Source organism: Condylura cristata, unplaced genomic scaffold (assembly GCF_000260355.1).
Source record: "Condylura cristata isolate star-nosed mole 26May11 unplaced genomic scaffold, ConCri1.0 scaffold00006, whole genome shotgun sequence".
Taxonomy (NCBI): domain Eukaryota; kingdom Metazoa; phylum Chordata; class Mammalia; order Eulipotyphla; family Talpidae; genus Condylura; species Condylura cristata.
Genome location: NW_004567107.1, coordinates 32,115,797 through 32,128,529, shown reverse-complemented (window position 1 = coordinate 32,128,529; position 12,733 = coordinate 32,115,797). Strand labels below are relative to the sequence as shown.

At 43.3% G+C, this 12,733-nt stretch overlaps 1 protein-coding gene across 1 annotated transcript in view; it reads left to right on the top strand.

Moving 5' to 3' along the window:
* PSAT1 (phosphoserine aminotransferase 1) overlaps positions 1-12,733 on the top strand; it is a 20,155-nt gene that overhangs the window by 3,378 nt on the left and 4,044 nt on the right. Inside the window, exons 2-7 of the mRNA XM_004677552.2 lie at positions 1,651-1,711; positions 2,651-2,720; positions 4,868-5,073; positions 5,851-6,023; positions 7,106-7,275; positions 10,687-10,815. Coding sequence (XP_004677609.1) covers positions 1,651-1,711; positions 2,651-2,720; positions 4,868-5,073; positions 5,851-6,023; positions 7,106-7,275; positions 10,687-10,815 — 809 coding nt within the window. The remainder of the gene's footprint in view (positions 1-1,650; positions 1,712-2,650; positions 2,721-4,867; positions 5,074-5,850; positions 6,024-7,105; positions 7,276-10,686; positions 10,816-12,733) is intronic.

The window sequence follows — 12,733 nt, the reverse complement described above, 5'->3', positions numbered from 1 at the left end:
CAATGGGTTAAAGCACCGCACTATGAAGTTATCTAAAGCCACTGCAGCAGGAGTTGTATCACTGGCCAGGGAGCTGACCCACATGGGGTGGCAGATCTCTCCTGTCCCTCCTACACAGCAGTGTATTTCACTCAGTCTGCTTGTTGTGCTCCCCACTCTTTCTGGTGGATCCCCTCACCACCCCTGCACTTCTGGCCTGTACCCCCATTCTTGTATGCATAAATAAATACATCTTTTACAAAACAAAATAAAAAGACAGATGTTTTTATTTTCGGTTTGTAATTTTTTGCAATTTGCCATCCTTTGGGAAAAAGCAATGGGCTCCTCCCGAGCTAGCTGTGTTTTGCATGGAGAGGCTGACCTCTGGCCACATCATTGTCTACCCATTTCCTGCCACTGTGGCAAACCCCCATTGCCCCCCTGTATGGTTATGGACTGTGGTCATCTTACAAGATGGGTCATGGTTGACCAGGGGCACACTGTGAAGTCATTCTTCGAGCCTCAAGGATCATGACCCGAAACAAAAAGCACCTAGTTATTTCACCAGCAAAATGGATTTACTTGTAAACTATAACAAAAAAAAAGGCAATTTAGACAAGACCCATCCCCACTTCCCCAGATCAAAAGCCAGTCCCCTGCAGATAGCTTTTGGAGCGGCTGCTGGTGGAGTATGAGGACTTTTTTCCTTTTTTAGACAGGAAGCAGCATCAATTCCCATGGGAGATGCAGAGCGATTAAGATTCTATAGTTTGCTGATTGTGCAGGCTGGGAGCTTCTCTAACCTCCCCACTTCATTTAAATAGGATTTCTGTAAATTCATTTCTATATGCGAGGTTCCTCGTCTGCAAACTGTGAACAAGCATATCACTCGTGGGCAGATCCACCATGGGGTCAAAGGAGAGCAATCATCTATCACCTCATGAAGATTTTTTTTTAAGTGTTACTGATTTTGCTACTAATCACCTAACTATAATTTGGGGAGTACAGCTTCACACCTCTGAATGCGAACACCTTGCCCTCTGCCACAACTCAGTGTGTCCTTCCTCCACATTTTCTTTGTTGTCAATAAATTATTCATAAAGTCTAAGAATTATTCCTGTGGTTTTGCCTGTTTGTCGTCTTTGATTGCAGGTGCTTCCTTCTTGCTGCCATTCCACATGAATCAGTTGAGCAAGTTAGACAAGAAGCCTGCAAAATTCAGTTATCTCTTTAATTTAGGATTTCTTGAATTTTCTTTAACTTAGGAATTCTTGAATTTTCCCCCTTTCTTTTGCACCTAGAACTTCATGCATTTTGTACTTTTGCTTTAAGAGAGTAGCAAATGGGGTTTGGGATATTTTCTAGGGCATCAGTTACAAGAATAAGTTTTATTCAAGTAAATTTTTACATCCAAATAAATCCATGCCTTTGTAAAAAAACTATATCATAGCATCGATCATGTTGCAATCATGTTGTGTGTGAATTGCATCAGCAAATCTCTTTGGGAATAGTGGGAGGGAGCGGATTGGTTGTGGGTGGGACAGACACCTCCAGACCTCACAGGCCTTGTGGTGGATATATCCCTGCCTCTTCTCCTTCCAAGATTTGTATGTCTAGAGGGAGTACTGTGCACAGTGTATTAAAATCATCTTTTTTTCTTATTCCTTCTAGGTATTATTAGAGTTACAAAAAGAATTATTAGACTACAAAGGAGTTGGGATTAGTGTTCTTGGTAAGATTTACTTTTGGATTCTGTGACTATCCAGCTTTCAAGTGGATCTAATTTAAATGTATCAAGCCCAGAAATTTCACAAGGTCTTCTGTAGACCTTTCATTCATAGATTTTAAAATTTCAACAGCTCTGGTTGCGTGTTCTGTGAAATAGTTTTGACCCCTCCATAAATGCTGGTGAGGGGTTCATCCACTTCAGCTCACTGTTGCATGAGTAATTTTTGCTGTTTTTAGGGTCTGAGATCAGAAGATACCATAAATCTATAGTACAGTGCCCCAAACATTTATAATATTGCTTGATATTCTGCTTACAGTTTTTTTTCTATGTTTTAAAGTTAACTTATTAAAATTTAAAGAGATAGGAGTCTTTAATGGTGGTCTGGCTGTAAACAGTCTCAGGATCTCCTTTCCCTATATTATTGGGGAAAGGACTTGTGAGTTCTAAAATTCACTTTCTTTTACTTAGTTTTCCTTTGCTTTTTTCATACTTCTGAAGGCTGCACCTTATATGAAATTATAGAGTAAACCATGTGCTCATTGCTATTTTATTCCTGTGGGCTTGGGACATGCACTTAAGGTTTCTATGAAGTGGGAGTATACCATGACATTTGGGCTGTTGTCCTGAAGGGTAATCTCTTCACAGTTTCCTGTTTGCGAGAAATTACAGAGACCAAAGGATGAAATAGTAAATGGCTCCCTCAATGAATTTGCCACTTGACAAAAATTCTTCTGTGACAGTAAGGCTACAGTGTTTGCAACCTGAAAATCAAATTGGATTTCCCCCTACACAAGTGAGACTTGGCCTACCATCTGAATACAAAATCACTGAGATTTTCCTTTATGATTTATTTTACTTGCAAATTTTGTGGTGACTTCTACAAGTTACTTCTGTTTATTGGATTTTGAACTGAACTCATGTTGTTTATCTTTCCTTCTACAGAAATGAGCCACAGGTCATCAGATTTTGCTAAGATTATTAACAACACAGAGACTCTTGTGCGGGAATTATTGTGAGTGTGACATTTTAAAGGCCAAAGTGCCTCTTGTTTGATAATCTGGGCACTAGAGTGTTCATTACTTTCTTTGCTGTTCTCTGCATGTTCAGAATATAATTAAAAATAATCTGAGGTTCTTCCAAATTCACTCCATGAGTACATAACACTTTTAACTTGTTCCCCATCCTGCTTTTGTGTATTTTTATTTTATGTAGTATTTCCAAAGGTTTGAAATCCTTAGCTCTAGGAAAGATTTTCAGCACAGTGGAAGTGAAACTAGCTTAAAAGGGATTTAAATGACAAGAAATAGTCATCTTTGTCAGCATCATTAACTATAATCTAGTTCATTGGCTCTTAAAATATGGGGCTGACCACTTGTCAGAATTAATTACCTGACTGATTGAGGAAATATTAAAAACTTCAAGTGCTGGATCCATCAATTAGGGTCCCCCCTTGCCTTGTTTTATTAATAAAATTGGAGTCATATCAATGATTTCATAATTGTCCCAATTTGCCTTGGTAAAATTTGTTGCGGGGTGGGCAGACTGGGTTGCATTTTCTGTGAAGAGCAATAGAAACCATGGCAGGGTAAGCGTTGCTTGGCCTCACCACCTGGCCTGTCACCTGGGCCCCTGTCATATTCATAGAACAGTCCTGGCCTTCCTGGAGGGCCTGTGGGGGAACATTGACCCATGCAGTTTTAAGCCCCATGACTATGAGCCTCTTGAACTGGACTCCACATTCAATGATGAGCCTAGTCCTTTTCCTAATCAGGTCCTACCTTGTACCTAGGCCTGTCTTGTGTCCTTCCATCAGTTTGCCTTGTAAACTGCCTGTCCTCTGCACAACACAGACTGGAACCCAGCCTTAGGCTGCCAGTTCTCCCAGTTGTGAAGCTCATGGGTAGAGCCGCTGTAGGCCCATCTGCGTACTTGCCACCCTCCTGAACACAGACACAGACAGATGCCGCTGAGAACTACCTATCTTCACACCGCCCTATTCCCTCTTATGTCGCCCTGTTCTTTGGTACTTGATGTTCCTGGAGCTCTGTCCTCAGCACTCTGTCCTCTGTATTCCACTTCCCAAGCTGCAGTGTCACTCAAAGGCTTGGGCCTTTGGGATTGGCGATGTCCTACTACTTATAACCATTCTAAACATCGGCATAATTTTCCATGTTGGAGCCAAAAAGTTTTGCTGTTAATCTCCATGGTAGGTGGCTATACAGTTAAACCTAAAATATGATTAAAGATCCTATCCAGTCTCCACTTGGTTCATAGCATGATACTCATAGATACTCTTAGGATTTTTAGTTACAAGTGCAGAGGCCCAACTCCTGGCAAAAGAGGGAGTGTGTCACCTCACATAACACAAATGTTATGACAGAAAGGTGATGTCATAAGACATTTTCTCCAACTTTTGAGTCTTTGGTTATATGTTAGTTTTCCAGAAGGCCACCAGTGGTTGTTAGATTAACTCCTATAAGTTTATTCTTTTCCTCAATTGAAAGTTTTTTTTTAAAAAAGATTTATTTATGTATATAAGATTTGGGATGTAGTCCAAGCTGCAGGGGCAGGGGTGTGTGTGAGAGAGGATTTACCAAAGACAGAGGTGGGAACAGAACAGGCAGATCTACTGAGGTACACTGCTGAGGAGCAGCCAGTGAGACACACAGTGCTGTGCCAAGTGGGTCAGCTTCCTGGCCAGGGGATCGAACTCATGCCACAGTGACTGGCGATTGCTTAATATTGCTGAGACTTTAACTCCTGTGCCACCAGGGCTGAGTTGAAAGAGTTTTTCCCCCAGAAGTTTAATCAAAGGCCTCGGAACCAAATCCTGTTTGCCAGCCTGGCTGGTGTTGCTCATTCCCCATGGCTGGGGTTCAGTAGTGGCCAATCTTGTGGACTGAGATACAGAGGGACGGCTCCCTAAAAGAACAATGAAGTGTTACTAGCCTCTGTCCAAACAGTGTTCGTAACTTCTCCTTCAGGGCCCAATGAACAGTTGTCTGGGATTCCATAGATACAAGACTGAGCTAGGGAAGGCAAAGTGTAATAGAACTTTACCATATTCCTTGTAGCATATAAAGTACTGGTGATATGTCTCATTCTCTGTTCTTGACTATGTGACTCTATATGTTTGCTGACATCTGTGCTTCTTCCCAGAGCCATTCCAGACAACTACAAGGTGGTTTTTGTGCAAGGAGGTGGATCTGGCCAGTTCAGTGCTGTGCCCTTAAACCTAATTGGCCTGAAAGCAGGAAGGTGTGCTGACTATGTAGTGACTGGAGCTTGGTCGGCTAAAGCTGCTGAAGAAGCCAAGAAGTTTGGGACTGTGAATGTTGTGCACCCTAAACTGGGGAGTTACACAAGTGAGTACTGGGGGCCAAGCTGCGGACTGGGGGTGGTGGTCCCTATTCAGATATCAGGTACCCCATCTAGGGAAGTCTCCAGCTTTTAATTCTTTCCTCATCTTATCAGTAATTAGTTTGATTTGGGTTAGATAGCTGTACTAAGTTAAGACTAGTACCTGATGGCTGGAGAAAGATTACTAAGCTAAATAGCCCAGGGACTGGTTTGGCTTTAGGTAGGGCTTGATCAAGGGCCTCAATAATGTCTCCTTCATGGTAGCTCTACAATCAGGAAAGCTGTCCCATCCTTTTTAGAGGCTGGCTTGCAGCTGTTCAGGACCTTGTTATATTCTTTCAAATTTTATGTGTCTGCCGAAGCAACCCCAATAACAGCCCCCAAGTGTCCCAAGGCAAATCAGTTACCTGGTCATGCTCAAATCAAATGCTATCTTTGGATCAGAACCACATGGACTGAGAGTAAAGGGAGACTGGGCCTCTAACGGGAAACTTTTGGACCATCAATAGACTAGAAAAATCCCAGCTATCTACCATGCCTTTCTTAAAATGAATTTGTCACTCACTAGTAGTCAGAGTGTGAGATCAGTCTTCTAGGTGATGACTGTTAGTAGTCAGAGGGTGAGATCAGTCTTCTAGGTGATGACTGTTAGACCAGGTGAATAAGTGCTTTCATTTGTAAATTCATTGGAATCAGTCTTTTCCTACTTAGTTAGGGCTGCATTTCTGGTCGAATCACTTATGTAGACAGGAGTGTAGTCTCTAACTTGTTTTCTGTGGTAGAAATTCCAGATCCCAGCACCTGGAACCTCAGTCCTGATGCCTCCTACGTGTATTACTGTGCCAATGAGACTGTGCATGGAGTGGAGTTTGACTTCATCCCTGATGTCAAGGGAGCAGTGCTGGTTTGTGACATGTCCTCGAACTTCCTATCCAAGCCAGTGGATATTTCCAAGGTAGAGTGTAAAAAAGGTGGGGTAGGTACTCAGAGTTTTAATATTTACTAGAGCAGGAGTTGCTGTGAAGGGGCTTGGTCTAGGGGGTTCCTGCCCAAAGCAGCTGACTGAGCAGACTCACAGTTGCTTGTTTCTTATGAGTTGTCAGGTACTAATGCTCCTAAGCCCCAAGTTAATAATGGCCTCACAGAGCACATCGATCCTTGGGGAACTTACCTATCTTTGAGTGTCTCTTAGAAGACTTTTTTGGTCAACACATTGGGAGTGGCTTGCACTTTTTAAGGGAAAATGCGTATTTTGCCAAGCTCAGGGAGCCTGGGGAAGAAGCCTCAGCTGCTTTATACCTACCTTAAGAGCATTGTCAAGACACACAGACTTTCCCAGTGGCACCCCAAGGCAGGTGTGCACCCAGGTGCATGTACAAAGGAGTATAAGGTCTTTGAAGCATTTAAAAATGTGCTGACAATGGTCATCTGCTTTTTTTTGGAAAAAATGTGGTAAAAAGGTCCTCCCTGGTTGTCTATGCCTGCTCTCCTCTGTGGTGTGAGTTCAAATCCTGACCAGGAAACTAACCCACATATGGCGCAGCAGACCTCTCCTGACTTGCTACTGCTCCCTTCAGCATTGTATTTCACTAAATGCACCCCACTCTGCCTCTGGTGAGTCCTCTCACCCAACCCCCACTTTTGACCTACACTCCACTTATTGCATGCATAAATAAGAAAATAAAAAAAGAAAAAGTACAAGTAGTAGGGCCGTTTAAAAGACTGGTTTGGATGTCAGAAGGTAGGCCACAGAGAGAATATGAGTACGTGTGAGATCTTTACAGTGATGGACTTAGGTTAGCCCCTTATGGTGAGAAGGACCAGGTCAATAAGTCATCTGCAGGCCTCTGAACTCTCCAGTATTGATCTGCTGCCCCAGATAGAGAATCCTTTCGACAGTGGCACGTACTCTGAACAGGACTGGAATAGAATCACCTCCCCATAAGAATTGTGCTTTGGAAAGAGGTTGGGAAGTTTGAAGACCTTTATGAAAAATGACTCAGTGCTTCTAAAACAGCATGTGGTTTTCTTCTTCAGTTTGGTGTGATTTTCGCTGGTGCCCAGAAGAACGTTGGCTGTGCAGGGGTTACGGTGGTGATCATCCGTGAGGACCTGCTGGGCTTTGCGCTAAGAGAGTGCCCCTCGGTCCTGGACTACAAAGTGCAGGCTGGGAACAGCTCTTTGTACAACACCCCCCCGTGTTTCAGGTAACTCTTGGCTGCAGCTGGTGGACCCCTGGAGGGACTCTCCCTTTGCCATCGCAGCAGAGGAGATTTAAAGCCAGGCATAAGTCCATGAACTGGTGACCCCAGATATCCTATCAGGATTCTTTGCTCAGCTCACCACCCCTCTATGCACTGTTTGGTTACGTTTCCTTTCAGATCTTTCTTTTTTGGGATGGTGTTTTGTTTGTCTTAGTAGCCTTGGTTCACCATTAACCCCAGAACTCTCTGCAGATGTGGTGTCATTTCTGCCTCCCAAACAACCCGGGCAGCCTTGGAGAAGGACTTTCAAAGGTCAAGCCTCCCTCCTGGCTTGCTTTCTTTGCTGGACCTGCATGAAGCTGCCTATTTGGCAGTAAATATACTGACTTGGAACAAACACCTTTTTGGTTTTTATTCCAGTTTGCAGGGGTTCTCTTAGCGTGGCTCCTGTTAGCTGAGTGAGAAGAGCACATAGCAGTGCTCATGGGCAGAGCTTGGGACTTCCAGATCCAGCTATTTTGTGAAAATCCTTATGTCACCTAGGGTTTAGTAAATGCCGAAAAGGCTTTGCTACTTAATTAGCTGTGTGACTTTGGACAATTCACTTAACCTGGTACGCATCAGGTTGCTCGGAGTACCAGAAGTGCCCTCCTCACTGGGCTGCTGTGAGGATTCAGTGATGCAGCGTGGAGTCAGTTCTCACTTAACATTGTTGAGCGGTTCTTGTTAGACTTGATGTGAAACACTACAGAATGAAGTCAGTTGGACTAGAAGCCAGTTAATGTAAATGAGTTAAGTTCCAGTGGCATATTTCTGCTCACAAAAACAGCACTACATTTATACAAAGACCATACACATTTCTGATAATGAACAATAATTTGTTATTATTCATTTGTTCATTTTCCAGTCCACTTACCCCAGCTCAGGGTCTCAGGTGGCCAGACCTTGTTCCTCCGGGGATGAGGGAATGTTTCCCTCCTTAGAAGCAGGCAGGAACCCTAGACAGGACAGCCTTCCATCACAGGCTCACCATGCCACACCCACACTCACTCAGACCTGGGCAATTTAGACACACTGGGGGAACTAACGGGCATATCTTTGGGGTGTATGTAGGACGAAACTGGAGTCCCTAGAGGACACCGTGTGGATATGGGAAGAACATGTTGACTGCACATAGAGGGTGTTAATATTTTTTATTAAAATCAGGTCAGTGTAAAAGGCAAAAGAGTTAAATGCATTCTGACCCAACACACCCCTGTAAGTGGCTTTGCTTCTTGTTCCCCAAATGGGAAGGAAAGGATATAAGTCTGTATAACTGAGCAATTACCCTACACTCTGTCTTGAAAAAGAGACCATTTGTAGTATTTAAACATTCTTGGTTTGAGAATAGTAGTTCACCCAGCAAGAACATTCCCTTCAAATAGGAGCATTAAGGTTCCAGCAAAACACTCTCCCTGATCCTTGAGTGTAAGTCATGGGGCATCCAGAACACTTCAGAACTTTGTATTACGTAGAAGCCCTGGAAAAGGTCCAAGTTTGAACTGAAAAGAAGGCTTTTTCTTTTTTTTTTTTTTAATTAGAGCCAAAGAACCATAAGCCCCAGGAAATTTGTTTGAACCATGCTGGATAACTGGCCTTCACATAGTTCCCTGTAACCCTGAGCAGTGAATTGGGGTGGAATAAAGAATGCATGGTCATTCTGTTTAACCCTTTAGGAGAACACACTAAGCTCATTTAGAGAATAAACCAAAGACATAGGCCTTCCTTTCCAATCCCACAAAATAGTTTTTACTTAGCATGACTAACAGGATCCATAAGTACATAAAGATAAATTTGTTTTGGCTGTAGTATGAGGTGAAGTAACTAGTAAGGAACAAAAACTTAACCTAAATCAACTTTCTTGTCAGAATGGGAGTGAGTCCCTATCCCAGACTGCCCTCCCCTGCCTGGGGTGGGAAAAGCCTGGAGTCCAGGAATCCAAAGACTGAGCAGGGGAGCAAGAGGTGGAGGGGGAGTGCTTTTCGCTTTGACAAGTGCTCAGCTTGATTTTTTTCACTAACTCACAACATAATTGTGTCACAGCAGTTCCAGACACTCATCTGCAGAGTTAGCATTCCAAAGAGCTGGAGCCTTTTCTGAGGAACTTTCTGTTGTGCTTTTTAAGCCCTACTACACGGAGATTTTGTATTTAAAAAAAAAGAAAGAAAGAAAGGTTTTTGCTCTTAGCAAAGATTTCAGAAGTGAGCAGAGAGACTTCCAGAAGCTCCTTGATTTTCACCCATTGCTTTTCAACACTGTGTGCTGCTCCCAGTAGTAGAGATACTACCAGCTACCCCTGTGGGCCCACCTGCTGTGTGCTGGGTCCAGTGCCAGCCACTTCACATACCCATCTTGTGCAGTCCCCATGAGAATCCTGAGGTTGTGGGGATGGTAGAGAGTTAAAGCTTTGGCTCAGAAAGAAAGGGACTATCCCAAGCTTGGGGAAGGGCTGCAAGGCAGGGGCGCCTCCTGGAACCATGGGGGGACACAGGCCTCCATCTATTTTCCTTTTCTGATCCTGGCTTCTCCGTGCTAGGGGAGTTAGCTAAATATTTTGCAGATGAGTATCCTTTCCAGGGCTCTTCCAACCTATCTCATCATTTGATCAACTCACAGGGTTACCTGTTTCTCTTCACTCCCAGTTCAGAGAACCTCACGCAGGGCTCTAATGGGTATGGCTTGGTCTCGACTCTTGGCCTGGGGTGTCTTCTGGACCTGCCTGTTGGGAGAAGGGAGCAGTTGGGAAGAGCAGAGCAGTGAATTGCCTCAGTTCAGGGCTCCCTCTTCCATAGCGGAAGCTGAGGCTTGGCTTCCTGAGCTGACTCATCCTGGATGGTCTCTTAGGAAAGGTAATACTGGGTCTAGACTTGGGTGGGATTCGGCGCCATGCTGTTGACACTACCCCACACTGCCCCCTTACCAGGGGGGTGGGCAAGGAGAACACTGTGCTGGCAGCATTCCAAGTACAGTGTCCCTAACATACACACACAGAAATATAAAATAAAGGAGAGAATGGTAAAAACTATGGGAAGTGTGTGCTGAAGGCCCTGAGAGGCCATGAAGTGAAAGGTTAATTGTGGGTGAGTGGGGAGGATAGTGGGATAGAAGGCTTAACGGAGGTAGGAGGTGTGTTCCTGCTGTCAGGAAGAGTTTGCTTTAGGGCTTGAGCTGTGCTGGCAGGGACAGATGTGACGTCTGCGCAGAATTCTAACCCTCAAGCATAGAATCAATAAACCTCAGTTGGTCCACATCTTGCTTTATGATCCACTTTTGTCTACATCTAGTGAAGTCTTTGAGTCTCTTTAGTAAAACTTAAAGAACATTTTGCTTTGCAAAGCTGAACTAAGTGGGCTTTCTTTTTATTCCTGGTTTCAGCATTTACGTCATGGGCCTGGTCCTCGAGTGGATTAAGAACAATGGTGGTGCAGCGGCCATGGAGAAGCTCAGCTCCATCAAGTCGCAAATGATCTATGATATTATTGACAACTCTCAAGGATTCTATGTGTGAGTGGATGGACGTAATTTCACATTTTGCCTCTTGTGAACATAAAAAGGTGTTCATGCTGAGTATCTTTGAAAAATGGATGTGTTCCCCTTTCTCTGAGATGTTGAAGTGTTGTGAGTGGGTGTTCCCATGTCCCACACACATGAGGCAAGTGCTGTGTCTCCACAGCAAGAATCTCAGGTCTGTCTCTCGATGGGTGGTGCCAGCCAACCCCTGCTAGGTACCCTCCAGCTGAATCAGGGAAACTGTTGGATAGGGGTTGGAGAGTGTCTTTCGAGATTGGGAACAGTGAAATCCCCTTAATCTTCTTTCCCTCCCCTCAGCCTCATTCTAGAGACATTCTTGGGCATTGAATAAATATTTGCCACACATTTAATCTTCCATGTGTAGCTTTTATGATATCTTTGCTATGTTGGTAGTTTCTGCTTACTTGATGGAATGGATGGATTTGGGGTGAAGAACTGTAAGTTTAATTGATGAATTGACATAAGACATTGGTTTCAGCTGTACTGTATAATGATTTGATAGTATATATAATTAGTGTAGTTCAGGAAATAATCACCATGGTCAGTCTAGTTAATACTGGTCACCATAGGAAGTTACAGACTTTTATTTCTTGTGATGACAAATTTTAAGATCTCTTTTAGCAACTTTCAAATATATAATGTATTAAGCATGCTATGCATTATACCCCATGACTTATTTATTTTTCAACTGGAAGTTTGTATGTTTTGTAGCAGCAAAACAGCAGCTGTAAATGGATTCTTAATTCTTCCTCCTTTTATTTTTTTCCCCTTAAATTAGATATGCTTTTGCTGTTACATCTCTATAATTGGACCCTCATTGGGCAGCCTGAGGCAGCAGAATATCAAAAGAGGGTAGCCACTGAATTTTTAATTTAAATGTCAAGTATAAAACCTACCACCTCATGAAAAAGGGGGTCCTGGAATTCAGACTCAAAGCCTATTACGAGATATTTGGCTTCCCTTCTTTTGTCTTCTGCTTATAGGTGTGCACTTGACTCCTATTAACTTGAACATGCCCTCAGGGAGAGTATAACTTTTAATGGTAATGTTCATGCACTGCTTTTATTTGCTGTTTAACTTTAATGAATCCCACCCTGAATGTGCAAGAATAAAATAGGATGTGCTTGAAAAAATAGAGGAAGAGGGTTACTAGTACTTGCTTCACTTTTCTTTTGTTCCAGAGTAGCACGTCAACTCTTTGCATTTGTTACCAGATGAGGTTCAGTTTTCTACCTCTTGGTCTGCAAGGGCCTTACGATTTGCTTTGACCAAGTGAATGAAACCCGAGGGATGCTGTGTAACTCCCCCGCCAGGCTAAGATGATGCAGTGCCTGTGTGTTGGTTGTCAATGGAAAATAATTTCAGAACCTAAAAATCAAATAGTGACCTTGGAGAACTCCTCATTCACTGCTCATTCGCTTCTGGGTCTATATGACCCCTCTACAAGTTTCTGGGAATACATTTCATAGCATTTCTATGTTCCCACACTGTTCTTCATTGGGTCAGTTTTCACATCACAGAACACCCCCAACAGTGACTGAGAACAGCAACTTGTGGTTTTTGTTTTTTTTTTGCTTCTGGTTCTGTGGATCAGCATGTTGGGCTGAACTCAGCAGGGTGGTTCTTCTGTACGTCTCACCTGGGATCATTTATACAATCAAAGTCTTCTGGTGACAAGGGTCTAAATTGGTTTCACAGGCCTGGCACCTAGTGCTGGCTGTTGGCTTGGACTCTCATTTTGAGCAGACTAGTCTGGGCTTGCTGCTATGGCTGCAGTGTTGTTTTTTTTCTTAATAATAGTTTATTTTTACATCATTTTGTGCCTTTTTCCATCTCAGTTGGAATCCCCATGGGCTTCCCATCACCAGATCACCCATATGCCATCACCATA